At 36.8% G+C, this 15,254-nt stretch overlaps 3 protein-coding genes across 4 annotated transcripts; all 3 read left to right on the top strand.

Annotated features, from left to right (window-relative positions):
* The first annotated feature begins 3,549 nt into the window (after positions 1–3,549).
* On the top strand, positions 3,550–4,766 carry LOC145220115 (uncharacterized). 2 transcript variants are annotated; one of them, XM_080087407.1, is made up of 5 exons: positions 3,550–3,699; positions 3,912–4,107; positions 4,240–4,293; positions 4,361–4,399; positions 4,474–4,766. In XM_080087407.1, the coding sequence occupies exons 1-5, from the start codon at positions 3,574–3,576 to the stop codon at positions 4,626–4,628; spliced, it is 570 nt and encodes a 189-aa protein (XP_079943533.1). In that variant the 5' UTR covers positions 3,550–3,573; the 3' UTR covers positions 4,629–4,766. The 2 variants fall into 2 exon arrangements, with proteins under 2 accessions (XP_079943533.1, XP_079943534.1); XM_080087408.1 differs by lacking the exons at positions 4,240–4,293; positions 4,361–4,399.
* A 7,429-nt stretch (positions 4,767–12,195) lies between these two features.
* On the top strand, positions 12,196–14,939 carry LOC145220097 (uncharacterized). The gene has a single exon (XM_080087389.1). It carries the CDS (start codon positions 12,971–12,973, stop codon positions 14,678–14,680), a length of 1,710 nt encoding a protein of 569 aa, XP_079943515.1. The 5' UTR covers positions 12,196–12,970; the 3' UTR covers positions 14,681–14,939.
* LOC145220114 (uncharacterized) lies at positions 12,203–14,939 on the top strand. The gene has a single exon (XM_080087406.1). The coding sequence runs from the start codon at positions 12,203–12,205 to the stop codon at positions 12,800–12,802; it is 600 nt and encodes a 199-aa protein (XP_079943532.1). The 3' UTR covers positions 12,803–14,939.
* Positions 14,940–15,254: the final 315 nt, after the last annotated feature.

The raw sequence follows: 15,254 nt of genomic DNA, 5'->3' as shown, positions 1-15,254 counted from the left end.
TGAGCAACATCTTTAGTGTTGTTTTTGTTCTTTCGTTTCGTCTGCAACATCAATACCATAAGGTTAGTTTAGTAAATACACAAAAATAAATTGTGCAAAAGTAAAAAAGCACCTTCGCTTTTCCATACAACAAAGGCATCCTAAAAACAACGAAAAGGCAGATGTTTCAAAATTGGTTGCAGCAGGCGGTACACGTTCCTCTTGTACTGGCAAAGTAGATACAGTTTCTTCGTTCGAAAGAGTCAACCGAGGTCCTTGACTCAAAGTACGTTGTGGTATAGCCTCATCCATTCTTTGGGATGAACTTTTTTTTGGTGTGACATCTAACAAAATTTGCCACTTCACTGTGTTTCGAATGTGTTCAGCAACATAATACAAAATGTGGTACCAATACCTGCAAAATACAACAACATAAAAAAGGTGACCGTAAACGATTTGCAATATACACAAGTGGGTATCACAATGGCGATATGCGCAAGAATACATTAGTTCCGAATTTTTATACAACTGAAGTGTATACAAAAGTTTACGACAATTAAGATACAATCATCGGCGCAAGTTTCTAAGGCTGCAAACGACACCACGAACCAGTGGCGCCTCGTGCCTAAAATTTCTGGGGGTGCTGCTTCAAATTTTAGCCTTTATTGAACATATATATGTTGGCAATATATTGGAAAACCACATTTCTAGTTTTCTAGCCATTGTTTTGTGTAGAAAAACAAGTAATACATATCTTATATAGCAATTCCATTGTGACGTAATTTTTGTTACGCGATAATGCACACGGGTGTAAACAGCAGACGGTATCATTTGTGTGTTTTGTTTACTTGCACGGCGACGGACCAAAGTCAACACAAAAACACACGTGACACAGACTCGAAACGAAGCGGTTGTAAATTCGGTACAACACAACAACAAGATGTAGAAAAAAGTAAATTAAGCAAAACTAACAATGACCACTAACTAACACACTTTCTATTCAGTCATTAGTATGGTCATGTTTCATTTAGGTAACTTATCGTTACAGTCAGCGTTTTCAACATATCCTACACTTCACAGATTATTGCCACACTAAAAACTACCCATAAAGCTTTTTATTGGAATCATAACTGACAACTACATTACAGTTGTGACAACTACTACATTACAGCAAATTTAACAACTACATTACAGTTGTGTCAGAACTTGTTTTTTAAACATCTTTTCTTTTAATTCTGTGTACAGACTGTTAATTGTCTTCAGTTTCTTAACTGCTATACTTGCTGCTTTATTTTGTGGCAAATAGCTTATAATTCCTTTTTTAAGTGCAAAACTCATCCAAGCTTTGAAATTCACAACACCCTCACTTACATTTAAACCATGTGATTAAACCTTGTGCTTCCTTTTTACAATCAAAATGAATCATAAAGTTATAGTTCGGGCAAAATAATGGATAGCTTTTTTGATTTCCAAATGAGAACTAAGAAACCGTTTTTCTATCTAGTGCTAGCACTGCAAGTGCAAGTCTTTTGGAAATAATGGTGTTCCTTAGAAAAGTTTGCATCCTTTTCAATGTTGAAAAAACTGTTTGCCTTTGAAGGACTCATTGAAAATGCAAAAAGGATTGTTCATCTTAATAAATTCACTTGCCAAAACATCATCTAGATCAGGGGTGTCAAACTCGTGGGGCTCAGGGGCTACATTGCAGTTTAAAAATTATGCCGAGGGCCACATGTGATTTTTGATCTAAGTTTATACACTTAAACAACCTTTTCGCTACGACAGCCGCATCGCAGATCCTTATTTTACCAACAGCTGCCAATTATCTGCTGGTTTTTGTTTTAAAATTACAGATGTAAATAAAAAGGTTTATATCATATATATATTGTTTGCGCACAATAGGTCTACAAAAGTCTGACGCATATGCTGCTAGGCTGGTAATACTCTTTTCAGTAACACAAAATCTGTTTAGGGCAGTTTGAAAATCAGTTTTAGTTTGGACAAAGGAGTTTTAATTACATCACAGCCGCCAGTACATATATTTTAATGTGGCTGTTCGGTCGCAGGTTGTACACCCTTGACTGAAACTTTAAGGAACGGTTTAATTACTATCGTTTCTATTCTTAATAATAACATATGAATTTGTATTTGTCTATTAAATTTCGGTAAATGTCCGTTTAAATAATAACTTTCACTTTGAAAAAGTAAGAAAAATTTAGTATAATTAGATAAAAATCTGACAAAATACTACAATTATTGTTGACTGTTCGTGGGCCGCATTGGAGGGCTTCGTGGGCCACATTGCGGGCCGCGAGTTTGACACGCCTGATCTAGGTTACTTTCAAAGTAATCATACGCACAAGATCTACAGAAACATTTTCATTTCAGTAACTAGCTTTTCTTTGTCAACAATAGGATATGCTCGGTGGTCACTACTATCACTTATACGACGAATGAATCATAATATCGTTGTTTCGAACAGCAATGCTCGCCTTTTGTCTGTAAAATCTAGTAAACCTTGGTGACACTATTTGTCAATTGTGACGTAATAAACACAGCTGTGATCCACACTGGCTAATGACTGATCAAAGCAACATGGCAATGCGTTTCTTTGAATCGCTTTTAAATGAAGTCTTTTATTTCGTGCTTGTTGTTTTAAGTTCAAATGCATGTTTTTTATGTAGTCAACTTGTATTAACTTCGTTAAATTATTTTATGGGGGAGTTCCGTAAAGTTTAACAAATAGCCCGTTTACATGGCCATTTCAAAAGTGGCCTTTTCAAAGAGGGCCGGCCGGAAAAAGTGGCCAATTTTCGGCCGCTTTCGTGGCCGGTTTACATGGCCACTTCAAATGTGGCTAAAAAGGTGGCCAGGCCCTCTTTTTAGCCATTGTGGCCGAATTTTCGCTAAAAAGGTGGCTTTTTTCCGGACCTCCTCGCGAGGTGGTCTAATCGAAAAGGGCTTTTTGCGGGAGTGCGTCGCCTGGTACATGTGTCAACAGCTGTGTTTGCCTCTGTTTCCTGGTTCTGGAGTCGTAAACTGCTGGGGTGGACAGATAACAGCCATTAATTAGACAGTTTAAGGGAGGCAGACGCATATTTCAGACAGACAGGTTTCATTTATGTGCCAAACAGGAAATAAAAACCAGTGTACTAGATAACTGCTTAGCTGAAAGTTTGTTATAAATTCAGGTTTCAGTTGCTAGTAACTGTAACTGACAGAAAAGTTGATCAGCCTAAAATTGTTTTATATTACTTTCTAAGCCTGCTTAGAAAAGACATGAATAAAATTGATTTCCAAATTAATTTACATTTTAGTGTTGGTTTTGTTTTAGATTATATTACAACATTAGTATTCTAAAGATGGAGGATTTTAGAGCAAAATGGACAGAAAAGGCGACAAAAGACCTAATTTGTTGCATAGAAGAAAAAAAATTAGTGCAACGAATGGATTCGAAAAATGTCAGAAAAAATGTTTTGTTTGATGGGATAGTCAATGAAATGACATCAAAAGGTTACAACTTTTCAAAATGTTTATCATGATGTCTCCTCTCTATTTCTGTTTAGAACCCAAATAAAAAACAAATGGAAGAAAATGAAAGAAACATATCATGACTTAAGTGGAGGTCTTAGCAAATCAGGTGCTGCATCCAGTAAGGCATTATCATGGCCTTACTTTGATATCATGAACAGAATCTTAGCATCAAGACCAAGAAGTGTGGTAAGTTGTGTGAAATAAAGATTTAGGATTTTCATAATACCTGTGTCAGCATTTTGTTTAACACAATTGACCTAATATATTGAAACATTTGTTAACATGCATGTTAATAATTATTTTCAAGAAAACATTTACAAAAGGCTGGGGTTCACTATATTAATACTGGCTGTACTTTTCTTTGAGCTAATATGGAATTATTGTATTGTTTATGCTAGGCATGTGGATCTGGAGGAATAGAGTCCATTCCAGTTTCCCAAGAAACTGAGGTTACACCAGAACCATCTCCACATCAACCTGATCTGACTGGGGACAACTCAAATATTAATGAACCACCAGAGGAAGAGGTAGCAGGACCTTCTAGTGGAAGAAGTTTACTGGAAGAGGAGACATTTTATATCTTAGAATCAATAGGTAATCAATAGTACATGTATTTTTTTGCTGATTTAAATTTGCTGAATATCTCCTAAACAAACCAGTTTGATCATATTTACACTTCAATACACTTAATAACAAGATAGTTCAGAAAAAGTGTTCTTAATGCAGATGAACAGACACAAGAGGCAACACAAGGTGAAAGTGAAGTGGTGGGAATATCAGGTATATATCTGTCAGAAAAGATTGTTTATAAGTGGTGACAGTTTAATAATAATATGTTAATCTGTAGGTCAGTCAGGGCGAACCAAAAGGAGACATAAACAGAAAGGTACTGCAGTTTTTCTACATTTACTTGGTTTGAATGAATTTTCTCTATTTCACTAAGTATTTTCTTATTTGCAGCTAAAGAAGAAGGAGAGAAGTGGGAAAAGATGTGCAAGATTTTAATTGAAGAATGGGAAAAGGACAGAGCTCTTATAAAAGAAGAAAATGAAAAACTAAACGAAACTATTGTGAGGGAAAATGAAAAATGTATTGATGCTCTTAAAAAAAATTAGTTACTGACAGTCCCTTGTTCTTTTCTCCATTCCCACTTTTTCTATTTTCAACATGACATGTTCTGGTGCTGTTGAATTTTTTCACATTTTTATTACAAATGAATAGAACGCACACAATAAAAACATGTTCAAAAGCGACTACTTGTTCTGAGAGGAAAGTTATTTGCAAGAAATTGGCAAATAGTGTCTCTTACAACACTCCTTTCACCCAAGTTTAAACCACCTTGCACTGGGGATGGTTGTATTTCAACAAAATCTGGAGGATCAGGAGTTTGCTGATTTTCACATATGTTGTGGAGAATGCAGCATGTGGCTATAAGCATAGGTGCATCTGCAACAGGCATAGCAATTCGCTTTTGGAGAATTCTCCATCTTGCCTTTAAGCGGCCGAAAGCATTTTCAACCACTATTCTTGAACTGCTATGGTAACAGTTGAAGGAAACTTGTTCTGGTGATAAACTTGACCCAGTATATGGTTTAATAAGCCATGGCAAAAGAGGATAGGCTGCATCTCCAGCAATCATCAATGGTATGTTCACACCATCAATTATAATCTCCCCCTGAAACAGAAAACCCATTTTTAAGACATTTTTTACCATAAAAGAACAGCAAAACTATCACCTTGGGCAAAATATGGTCCGCCATTTCATAGAGTCTTGATTTTTTCAAAACTGCAGCATCATGACTAGATCCAGGCATTTTTATACTTATATCCAAAAACCTAACAGATTTTTCTTTTTTAAAAATAAAATTAAAATAGTGAATGAAGCAGAAAAACTTACCGGTACCATCTGTCAACAACTGCTTGAAGTACCATTGATGGAAACATTTTTCTGTTGATATAATCTGCAGATCCTTGCTGAGGTGGTGACACATGAATGTGACAACCATCTATGGAGCCCCATACTTGGGGAAACTTGTTGCACCTTTGGTTGGCTTGTGCCAACTCTTTTGCTTCATTGCTAGTTGGCATTTTAATGTAGTTGTCAATGTTTTTCACCATTGCTCTACAAAACCTGTGCATAAATCATACTTTTAAAGGTTTTGAATTGCAATACAACATACTTTTTGAATTGCAATACACCTATTTTTTTACCTATGTACACAGTTGTGAACAGAAGATTTAGAAACACCAAAAACTATTCCTGTTGTTCTGTATTCGCCTGAAGAAGCTAGTTGAAACAAAGCAATTGCTCCAAAGGGAATTGGCTCCCTAACCGCTCTTTCATCTGCAAAATGTGCAAAAAAACATTAAATGAAAACTTAAAACATTTTAAAACTTACCAGGTAGAAGATCCTCTTTTACAATTTCCAGAATTTTAGCAAATGTAGCCTTTGTCATTCTGAAGTCCTTTATCCAATACTCATCAGTGTAATAATTTTTTGCAAATTCCCACCATTCTGATGACCTTAAACTTGGACAATTAGCCATCAACTTGTACATCCTTGCAGCTGTGCACATTAACCAGTCTTACCTTCGCAGCATCGAAAATCGTCGGGTTTTATCGATATGTTTCGATACCACTGCCAAACAAATAGCAAAAAACTTGCGCTGTCGCTTTCTAATCCGCCATTGCCAGTACAACTTTCTTCTGCTGACAATTAACCTTAACATGTAACTGTCACACACTTTTTTAGCAATTAACAAATGGTTCAAATCAGCCATCATATATAACTTGCTTGCTATCCGTACTTAAACTTATCAAATGTAAACTAACTTGTGTAGGCCAAAGTAGACGGTTTATATGGCCATGTAAACTGGTCCAAAACGCGGCTGAAAAAAGGCCACCTTTTACGGCCGCGTCTTTTCGAAAAAGCCACCTTGAAAAGCCACCTTCGAGAAAATTTGGCCATGGTGGCTAAAAAGAGGGCCAGGCCACCTTTTTAGCCACGCTAAAAGTGGCCATGTAAACGGGCTAAAACACTTGCCACTAAAAAGGTTGAAGGGCACTGATTAGCTTAACGATTTAACAACAAAAACGCTAGACGCTGGTAAATTTATACCTTAACTATACAGCCTGGTTATGCCTAACACTATCTGTAATTACAAAAGATCCTCCGTAACAATTGGTATGTACAGATTAATTACATACAACGGATGTAGCGTCGAACTTTTGATAGCTAATACAGTCAAGCGGATATTACGTTTACAGTGGCAGGTACGTCATAGACTTCCTACGCATTAGTTAACACACCACTGTAGCTTTTGTATGCGTGTTCAGTGGGTGACTTTACATAACGGATCTTACTTGGGCACGTTTCTAACCACTGTTTCTAGAAAAATACACTAGATAATGACAATAAAAAATGAAACGTTGAAATAAACACAGTGGGTAACAATTCTACACTCCTACTTCTTTGTAAATCGATTTTGAATTGTAATCACATTATAACAGAAAATGTTGTGGAAACAAGCAGATGCTATGTTAGATGACGTCCTATTTCCTGCGAGTTACTGGCGGTACACCAAAGGCGCTGCTTGTTTACTAAAGTACCGATGACAACAGCGAAAATAAGCCAAAACAGACCTTTATGTTTTTTCAAAAGTTGGAATATTGCAAGTAAGTTGTAATCGATTGTATTGGTTTGTTTTGGAATAGGCGAGACAATTTTTAATGTGACAAACCCATATATAAGCTCAGCACTACAACGGGTGACACTAAAACGCTGAATGGGCGGAGATGGCGGGACTTCGTGAAAACCGCTGAATATCGGGTTAAATTGCTGACGGTTAGTGCTATTAAGGTTTGGATAAGGTTTTATAATAGAAATCATTAAAAATAATTCCCCCGGATACATTCCGCGACCGAGGAAAACATTCAGCTGCCGAGGTAGACTTCCCGCCCAAGCATTTTTTCTGAATGTCAAGAAACAGCTGAATAAGTTTTAGGCAGGGACATTTTTTGATTCATATACTTATATAAAACCTCAACCCAACCCTAATAGCACTAACCGTCAGCAATTTACCCGATATTTAGCGGTGTCCGCGATGTCCCGACACCCATCTCCCGCCTATTCAGCGTTTTAGTGTCACCCCTACAACTCAGTTTTAGAAATCTTCGCAAGATGCCCATACAAAATGAATGATTTTGATATTGGTATGAAATATTATTCATGCACCGGTAAACTATAATGGATCTTCATACTTTTAGCGGCTGTACAATGAATGTACCTAAAACCGACCAGAGTGAAGCTAGTGAGCAATCGCTTTGCGCAGAAACTAAAAACGATGCGGTACTGAAATTTTGACACAATATTCTACGCTTTCAAAGCGTTTCAGCGCACTTTTCGAAAAAGTATTTTTCAGTTATTAATACGCGTATTTTGAAATTAATATTCAACTATATAAACGTCATAACGCCAGGGGTGCTCCATATAATGTCTTGCAAAGTTTTCTCCTGAATACAAGCTTTAAAATAAGCCCAAACACAAATTCTAGCAAATCGGAATCGTGTCGAATCATTAATAACAATATGCCATATTTACCAAAAACATATTCGATGTGCGCTGGCCAAATTTAACGCAGCTTTTTGAAATTGACAAATGTTACTTCCTACATTCACACCTTCAAAATGAGCCATCACTCGAGCTTCTAGCAACAAGTTAGCTTTGCCAAACTCGCGTTTAATAATTCATAAATAATATCCGAAATCAACCCAAAAAGTAGTCGATGTGCGCTGGCCCTAAAATTCACCGCTGCCCTGTAAAATTTACAGATGTTATTCTCTACAACTATACTTTTAAAATGAGCCATCACTCGAGTTTCTAGCAAATCGAAAAAATCCATTATATGGAGCACCCCTGGCGTTATGACGTTCATATCGTTGAAAAATTATTTCAAAATACGCGTATTAATAACTAAAAAACATTTTTTTTCGAAAGTTTGTGCGCTGAAACGCTTTAAAAGCGTTGAATATTGTGTCAAAATTTCAGTATCGTATCTTTTTTAGTTTTAGCGCAAAGCGATTGCTCACTAGCTTCACTCTGGTCTAAAACCGGTGGTTCAAAGTTAATATTTGTCTACACATGAAATGTGAGATCTTTGCGCTTATATGACTACCAAACTTTTTCAAATCCTCAAATTTTCTCATCGATTTAATTATAAGTAAGTACCCTTAGCTTACATGAAAATGGTAAAAAATGCTACACATACACTCGTTTATTCTACACCTATTTATTAATTTGGCGCAAACAACTTTATACACTTTGTTTATAGGCATCTGTCATGTTTTCACTAGAAAATCTAACAAATTTGATGTTCAATCATATTATTTTTGGACACAGGATTCATCCTGTCACTTGTTGGGAAAGTCGTCCGATGATTTGCACAATCCGGATGTTAGCATGCTAATGCTTTAAATATTGGTTATGTGATAATCTTGGTTCGTCTGTGTTTTTACCTGCCAGCCTTTTTCAGGGTAAATGCTTCAAAACACTTTGCTCATGTATCCCGGGGATGATATTATCTAATTTAAGCGTTTTCATTGCTAAATATTTGTAGGTTTTTGAAGGCCGGTCCGCGATAAAATTTCAGTTTCAAATACGGTCCGCAGTAGAAAAAAGGTTGCCAACCCATGCCTTACAATACGCGTTAAACAAAAAAATCGGCGTCTGAAGAAAACAAAACATTGCTAATGCTACCAGGGAAGTTTCATTTCATTTTCCTGCCGACGAGACAGCTTGAGTACGTGTGCCTAATCGACAAGAAACCAACAAACAACGAAAAGTCAAAAGATTTAAGATATAAAACATTTCATTTCAAATTGCAAAAACGGCGTTGTGGCTCCCAGTGTTTTTTTTTACTATGCGGGGAAATGGATCCGAATGACTCTTAGAATGGTAAAGGTTGGCGACTCCTGTTTGAGGATGTGCGGTTAGAACAAGCAAAGGGGCCTAAATGGACGACGTCCATGGGGCTCGCAATATAGCCATGAAGCAATCGAAAATAAAAGCTGACAGTTTAAAAACACAGACGAATCCAGAAATCCGTCGGACAACTTACTCAAAAAGTGATAGGCTACGCGTTCCCGAACCTACTTGAGTCAAATATCTATGTAATTTTCTTTATGCAATTTTGTACGAATCACGCTCTTTAACTGCTTTCCATTTTCCTGAGTAATCCAATTAACCGGTTGGTGTGTTAGTAGTAATTTTGAAGGATGTTGATTGCACATAAAATTAGTTTGAGTTTCAAATTGAAAACCAGGTCCAAGTAGAATGTTCAGTAACAACCTGCAGTAAATTTAAACGTTACTGCAAACTTGATGCTAGTTACTGCAAATAATGTGTAGCATATTATTGCAGCGAAATATTGCTGCTTGTTGATTTTTCTTGCGGTTAACGTTCTTTTTAAATTGTTTTCAATGTAAGTCCGCGCCCATAAGCTAAACCAGTGTGCGGTGTATTGGCTTTGGTGGTGAGTCGTTATTGCAGGGTTCTGGACCGGTTACGAATTGCAGGTTTAGAATATATATTATCAGACCTGCCGAAGTAATTCGGTAACATAATTAACATTTTCATGTATACCAAGCGTACTTACTTGTAATAAAATCAAAATAATTTTGTTGCAATCGTGGAGAAATTTAAAGATTTAAAAAGAATTTAGAGGTCCTTTTGAAAAACAAACGCAAGATTAGCAAGAAATTGTTCCAGAAGAGTTGAAGACGTCTCTTGTTTGCTCACATTGCAGATATATGCCATTCCTTACGATAACGCTCGAGCCAAGATGAAGGGACTTTGACCGCCACCACGCACAGTGTTGCTGAACAAAAGCATTGCACCAGACGGGCATTTGCCTTTTAACATAGTTGACCTAGAAACTCTGTTCCGAATATTTCTCAAAGCGATGACTTGACCAGCTCTTATCGAATATTCTTTGGTGGATTTTTAAGATATGTATTATTTTGATTCACTCTAACATTCAGCAATGACATGTTTCTAGTAACAATGGTATAGTATGACTGTCTATAAAACTAAAAAAATGATACAACGTACATTTTTGAATGCGGAATTTGTTTTCTGTGTCCGATTCGCATGAGCATCAAGCACCGATTTATTTTAAAGATATACAAGGAGGGTACGGGTACCACATAGGTCAAATTCATTTTTGTAATCGAATATTTTGGGGTCACGATTGGCACTTATGATATTTAGGTTCTATTTTTACATTCAAAAATACTTCATTTAAACATGAAGGACACCAATATAATGCAACATTTAGCTACGAGATGTTTTAAAGCTTTTTGGTCAAAATAGGTTATAAAATATGCGTCTACATAAATATAGTGCTTAAAAAGCAGGTAACATTTTGACAGAAGAAGTTGCGACGGTTGTGCACTCACCTGTAACTAAAAGAAAAACAGATGCACAGTCCACAAGATTGCAAGTACGAGTGCTGGACATCCATCTCATTCATGCGGGCAACAGTGTAGTAATGCATATAGTCATTTGATTGTCAGCCATGCAAGCAGAAAACATATTTCATGACACAGAGGTTTGTCTTTTTGCAGAGCGGGGTAGTAATAATTCATTGAAGAATTCAGGGTGTTATTTCGATTTTTTAGGTTTATATCAAGACAATAATGCCGCGGTGTCATATGAGGCGTGTGTTAGTTTACAATTACTTTATGGTAACGCGACAAAAAGATAAACCAATGGGACCATTGCTGCAGGTCCCATTTATTGTTCGTCTGTTTCTATTAAATGTAGTCTTAAATTTTTTTACAACGAGCAAAAAAATACGATTAAATAAAAACTACTCTTTGTATATGTTAAGAAGAGGTGATATTGCTTCGGCTTGTTGTTTGTTTGTTTGAAAAAACAATTTCAGTAATAATTGATATTTCATAATTCCTGTTCAGCAATTCCACAAAGACGTCAATGATCACGTGATTTTAATTTTAGGCGAGAAGTGTTTAATGCACAAGTTTTGAACGTACAAGTTTTAAAACCTGTGATGGCTCTTTGCGTTTTTTGAAGCGCTGACCACAGAAAAGTGTTGGGAGTTTATAAAACCATTCTTCGCATTATGTTTTTTGCTTTCAAAAGTGATTACATGTTTAAGAAAAATATTGTTACGTATTGCATTGAACTTTTTGTTTTCCTTCAAAAATATTTTGCTAAGTCACGTGCCATACAGGCCAAATGTCAAAATCCCGACAGACAAAAATTAAAATAACGATAGGTAAATATTAAATTCCGATAATCACTGGAATCCAATCGACGATGATTGATATTACGATATTAGCGAGTTAAACACCACCCGCCAACGAACGAGTTAGTTTACTAGCTAAATGAATCTTGTCAGTTCCCAATCTTTTAAAATCACATTGGTTTTATAGACTTTTCTTTGTACATCCAGCAAATTTGTGCAAGTCATCTCGCTACAATCGAGACAGGGCCTTTTACACCCTATAAACACGGAATTTATCTACGTTATCGCCGATTTTTTCCTTGTTTTTCACCCTCTTGGTGTTATAACAACGGCTGTGTTGGGTAGCTGACATTAACCTCTTGTAGGATGTCAACACGTCTGATGACTTGTACTTAGAATAAGTAAGGTAATTTGATTGAAAATGAATATGAGTGAGATTTTGTTACCTGGAAGTACTGAGAGTTTACAAACTTCCTCACATCAGATGTTTTCTACCTCACAAAAGTCTGAAGAAAGTATTCACAGTGGGGTTGGAAACAGTCATCTACCTATTCCAATTCACAAAGAAGAAACAAAATTAAATAAACTGAAGAACTTTGGGTCAAGAGTCAGCTTGGGAAGAAACAAAGTGGAACTTTTGTTTGATGAAAATCGGCCAACATCAGCACCAGTTTCCTCATCAGTTGGTGGATTTACTCTGCATAATAGGCCGAAAACGGTCATAGATGAACTTCGTCATCAACAATTTTATCACAAACTAAAAAAAACTTCCCATGTTCAATCCACCAACAAGCCTAAGGAGCCTGACTTGACACAAACTGATGCGTTTCATGAAACAGCATATATTCCATATGAGTATGCTCATGCCATGATTAGTAGAATTGTTGATGATATGAAAAGTATGAAACTGAATCATCTCTCAATTGTTGCTAAAATTGAAAATCAGTACCAATCGATTAAAAATGAAACTCAGACCCAGTTTGAGACATTTCTTCATACATTACAAGCAAAGCATGAGTAAAAAATTGATTCTTTTCACCATGTGATTAGCATTTTAAAGTCACGATTAGCTTCCTCAAGTCAAAGTTTGAACACCATTGATAGCCTGAAGTTGAAAAATAAACAGCTATTACAAGAAAAAACATCATCTTTGAAAGCTAAAAAAGAAGCAGCCCAAGAAATTTTTTTCATGCCACTTGTAAATGATAAAATAGAGGTACCTGGGGTTGTGGAAGAAACTGATGAACATTACGAATCTGCACCAGCGGCTAACTTATCAGAAAAAGATGTCTCAAATGTTAAAATGAAAAGACCCAAAACAGCAGAAAAACGTGGGGTAGACCAGCAACTGCAAAAAAGTCGCAAAATGCTGGTCGAGTTAAAGAAACAGAACGATGCATATTCCAAACAAATACAGTATCTCGAACGGCAAATTAAATCTGTTGGTCCAACAACAGGAAGTTTGGCTGGTGGTGTTGACAAAGACAAAAAGAGAATGGAAAAGCAAGTTAAGGATTTGGAAAAAAAGCTTGAGTTCGAAATCAAAAAGCTGGAAGAAATGAAAATGTCCAACACTGATTTACAAGGCAACTTACAAGCATCCTCTAAGGAATTGGCTGACCTGAAAAAAAAACTTACAGCCCAAGAGCAGGAATGTGCACATCTTCGCGAATCTGCTGGTGCTGGAATGGTGGCACTACAGCAGGTGCCCGTATTACAAAGCGAAGTCAAAGATTTGACAAATATGAACAAAGTCCTGACAGAAAACTATAACTCCGAACAAATCTTAAGAAAAAAGTACTACAACATGGTTGAAGACATGAAAGGAAAAATTCGCGTGTATTGCCGTGTACGTCCGTTGAGTTCCACTGAAAAGCAAAACAAAAGCGCTGTGTTTTCCTCTGATGATTACACGGTAAAAGTCGAGCAAGCCCGGGGAGATCTGAAAGAGTTTCAATTTGATCAAATATTTACAGAGTCGAATAGTCAAGAAGACATTTTCGAGGATACAAACAGTCTGGTCCAGTCAGCGGTCGACGGATACAATGTGTGTATATTTGCATACGGGCAAACGGGCTCTGGAAAAACGTACACCATGATTGGCGACAAGGAACAAAAAAATCCTGGTATTGCTCCTCGAGCATTCAGAAGAATTTTTGATCTGATAAAAGCGAACCAACAGAAGTTTAATTTTCAGATTTCCTGCTACATGCTTGAATTGTACAACGATAAACTGATAGATCTCTTGGGTACAAGTCTAAAGTCCGACGTACGACTGGACATAAAAAAAGACAACAAGGGGATGGTATTTGTCCAAGGATGCACAGTTGAAACAGCTGAATCTGCCGATGGTTTATACGAAATTTTTTCGAAAGGATATGAAAGTCGTCATATTGCTTCGACAAACATGAACAGTGCAAGCTCAAGATCCCATCTTGTCATCGGAGTTGTAATCGAAAGTACAAACTTGGCAACTGGAGCTGTAACACGTGGAAAGTTGAGCTTGGTTGATTTGGCCGGGAGCGAACGTGTAGACAAAACCGGAGCCACTGCCACTCAGCTTAAAGAGGCAAATTCTATCAACAAATCTCTCTCAGCTTTGGGAGACGTGATTTCTGCCTTGTCGAGTGAACAAGGGTTTATTCCCTACAGAAACAACAAACTTACCATGCTGATGCAGGATTCCCTCGGTGGAAACGCAAAGACACTCATGTTTGTGAACGTTTCACCTGCTGACTACAATTGTGCGGAGAGCGCAATTTCCCTGACTTACGCATCGCGAGTGAAACTAATTACCAATGATGCCAGCAAAAATGCCGAAACGCGTGAGGTTGTCAGACTGAAACAAATTATTGCCAAACTGAAAGCTGGAGAGTCGGTTGATGATGTCGACAGTTAAATCTGTGCCAATGCATCATTTTAAAAATTTGTATCTGTGTACAGCCATATATACCACTGCAGTTGTTTTTTTTGCTGTTTTTTTGCTCTCTCACTTGCAGTCACACCGCGTAGTTATTACTGTGCTTATGTACGATTTAGACCATTTTAAAGCTAGATTTCTACGCTGTTATATTTGTCAACGCACAAATGTGTCATTCGTTTCATTCTTCAACAAAATGTGTTGAACTTTTTAAAAACATATATTTGAAAAGAAGTTACACCATATCACTGAATTACTCAATTTTTCAAAAAGTTGTTGTATTTAATATTTGGGTTGTTTTACAAATCTCCTATTCCTTGCAAGGTCTGGTCCATGTCTTCACAAATTCCTTTGATCTTGCACTTTTCCGAATAAAGACAATCTGCGATTTTAGACAAAAAAAAAACTTGTACTTATTTGCCGGATTCTATTTGAATAAGAACACCGCGTAGTTATTACTGTGCTTATGTACGATTTGGACCAGGGGCGTGCAACTGTTTAATACAGTGGGCCACAACTTACTGTTAAAATAATGGTGGGGGCCAGACAATAA

The sequence above is a fragment of the Phallusia mammillata genome, chromosome 3 (assembly GCF_965637545.1).
Source record: "Phallusia mammillata chromosome 3, kaPhaMamm4.hap1.1, whole genome shotgun sequence".
NCBI classification, from domain to species: Eukaryota; Metazoa; Chordata; class Ascidiacea; order Phlebobranchia; family Ascidiidae; genus Phallusia; species Phallusia mammillata.
This window is presented reverse-complemented; position numbering and strand designations above follow the sequence as displayed.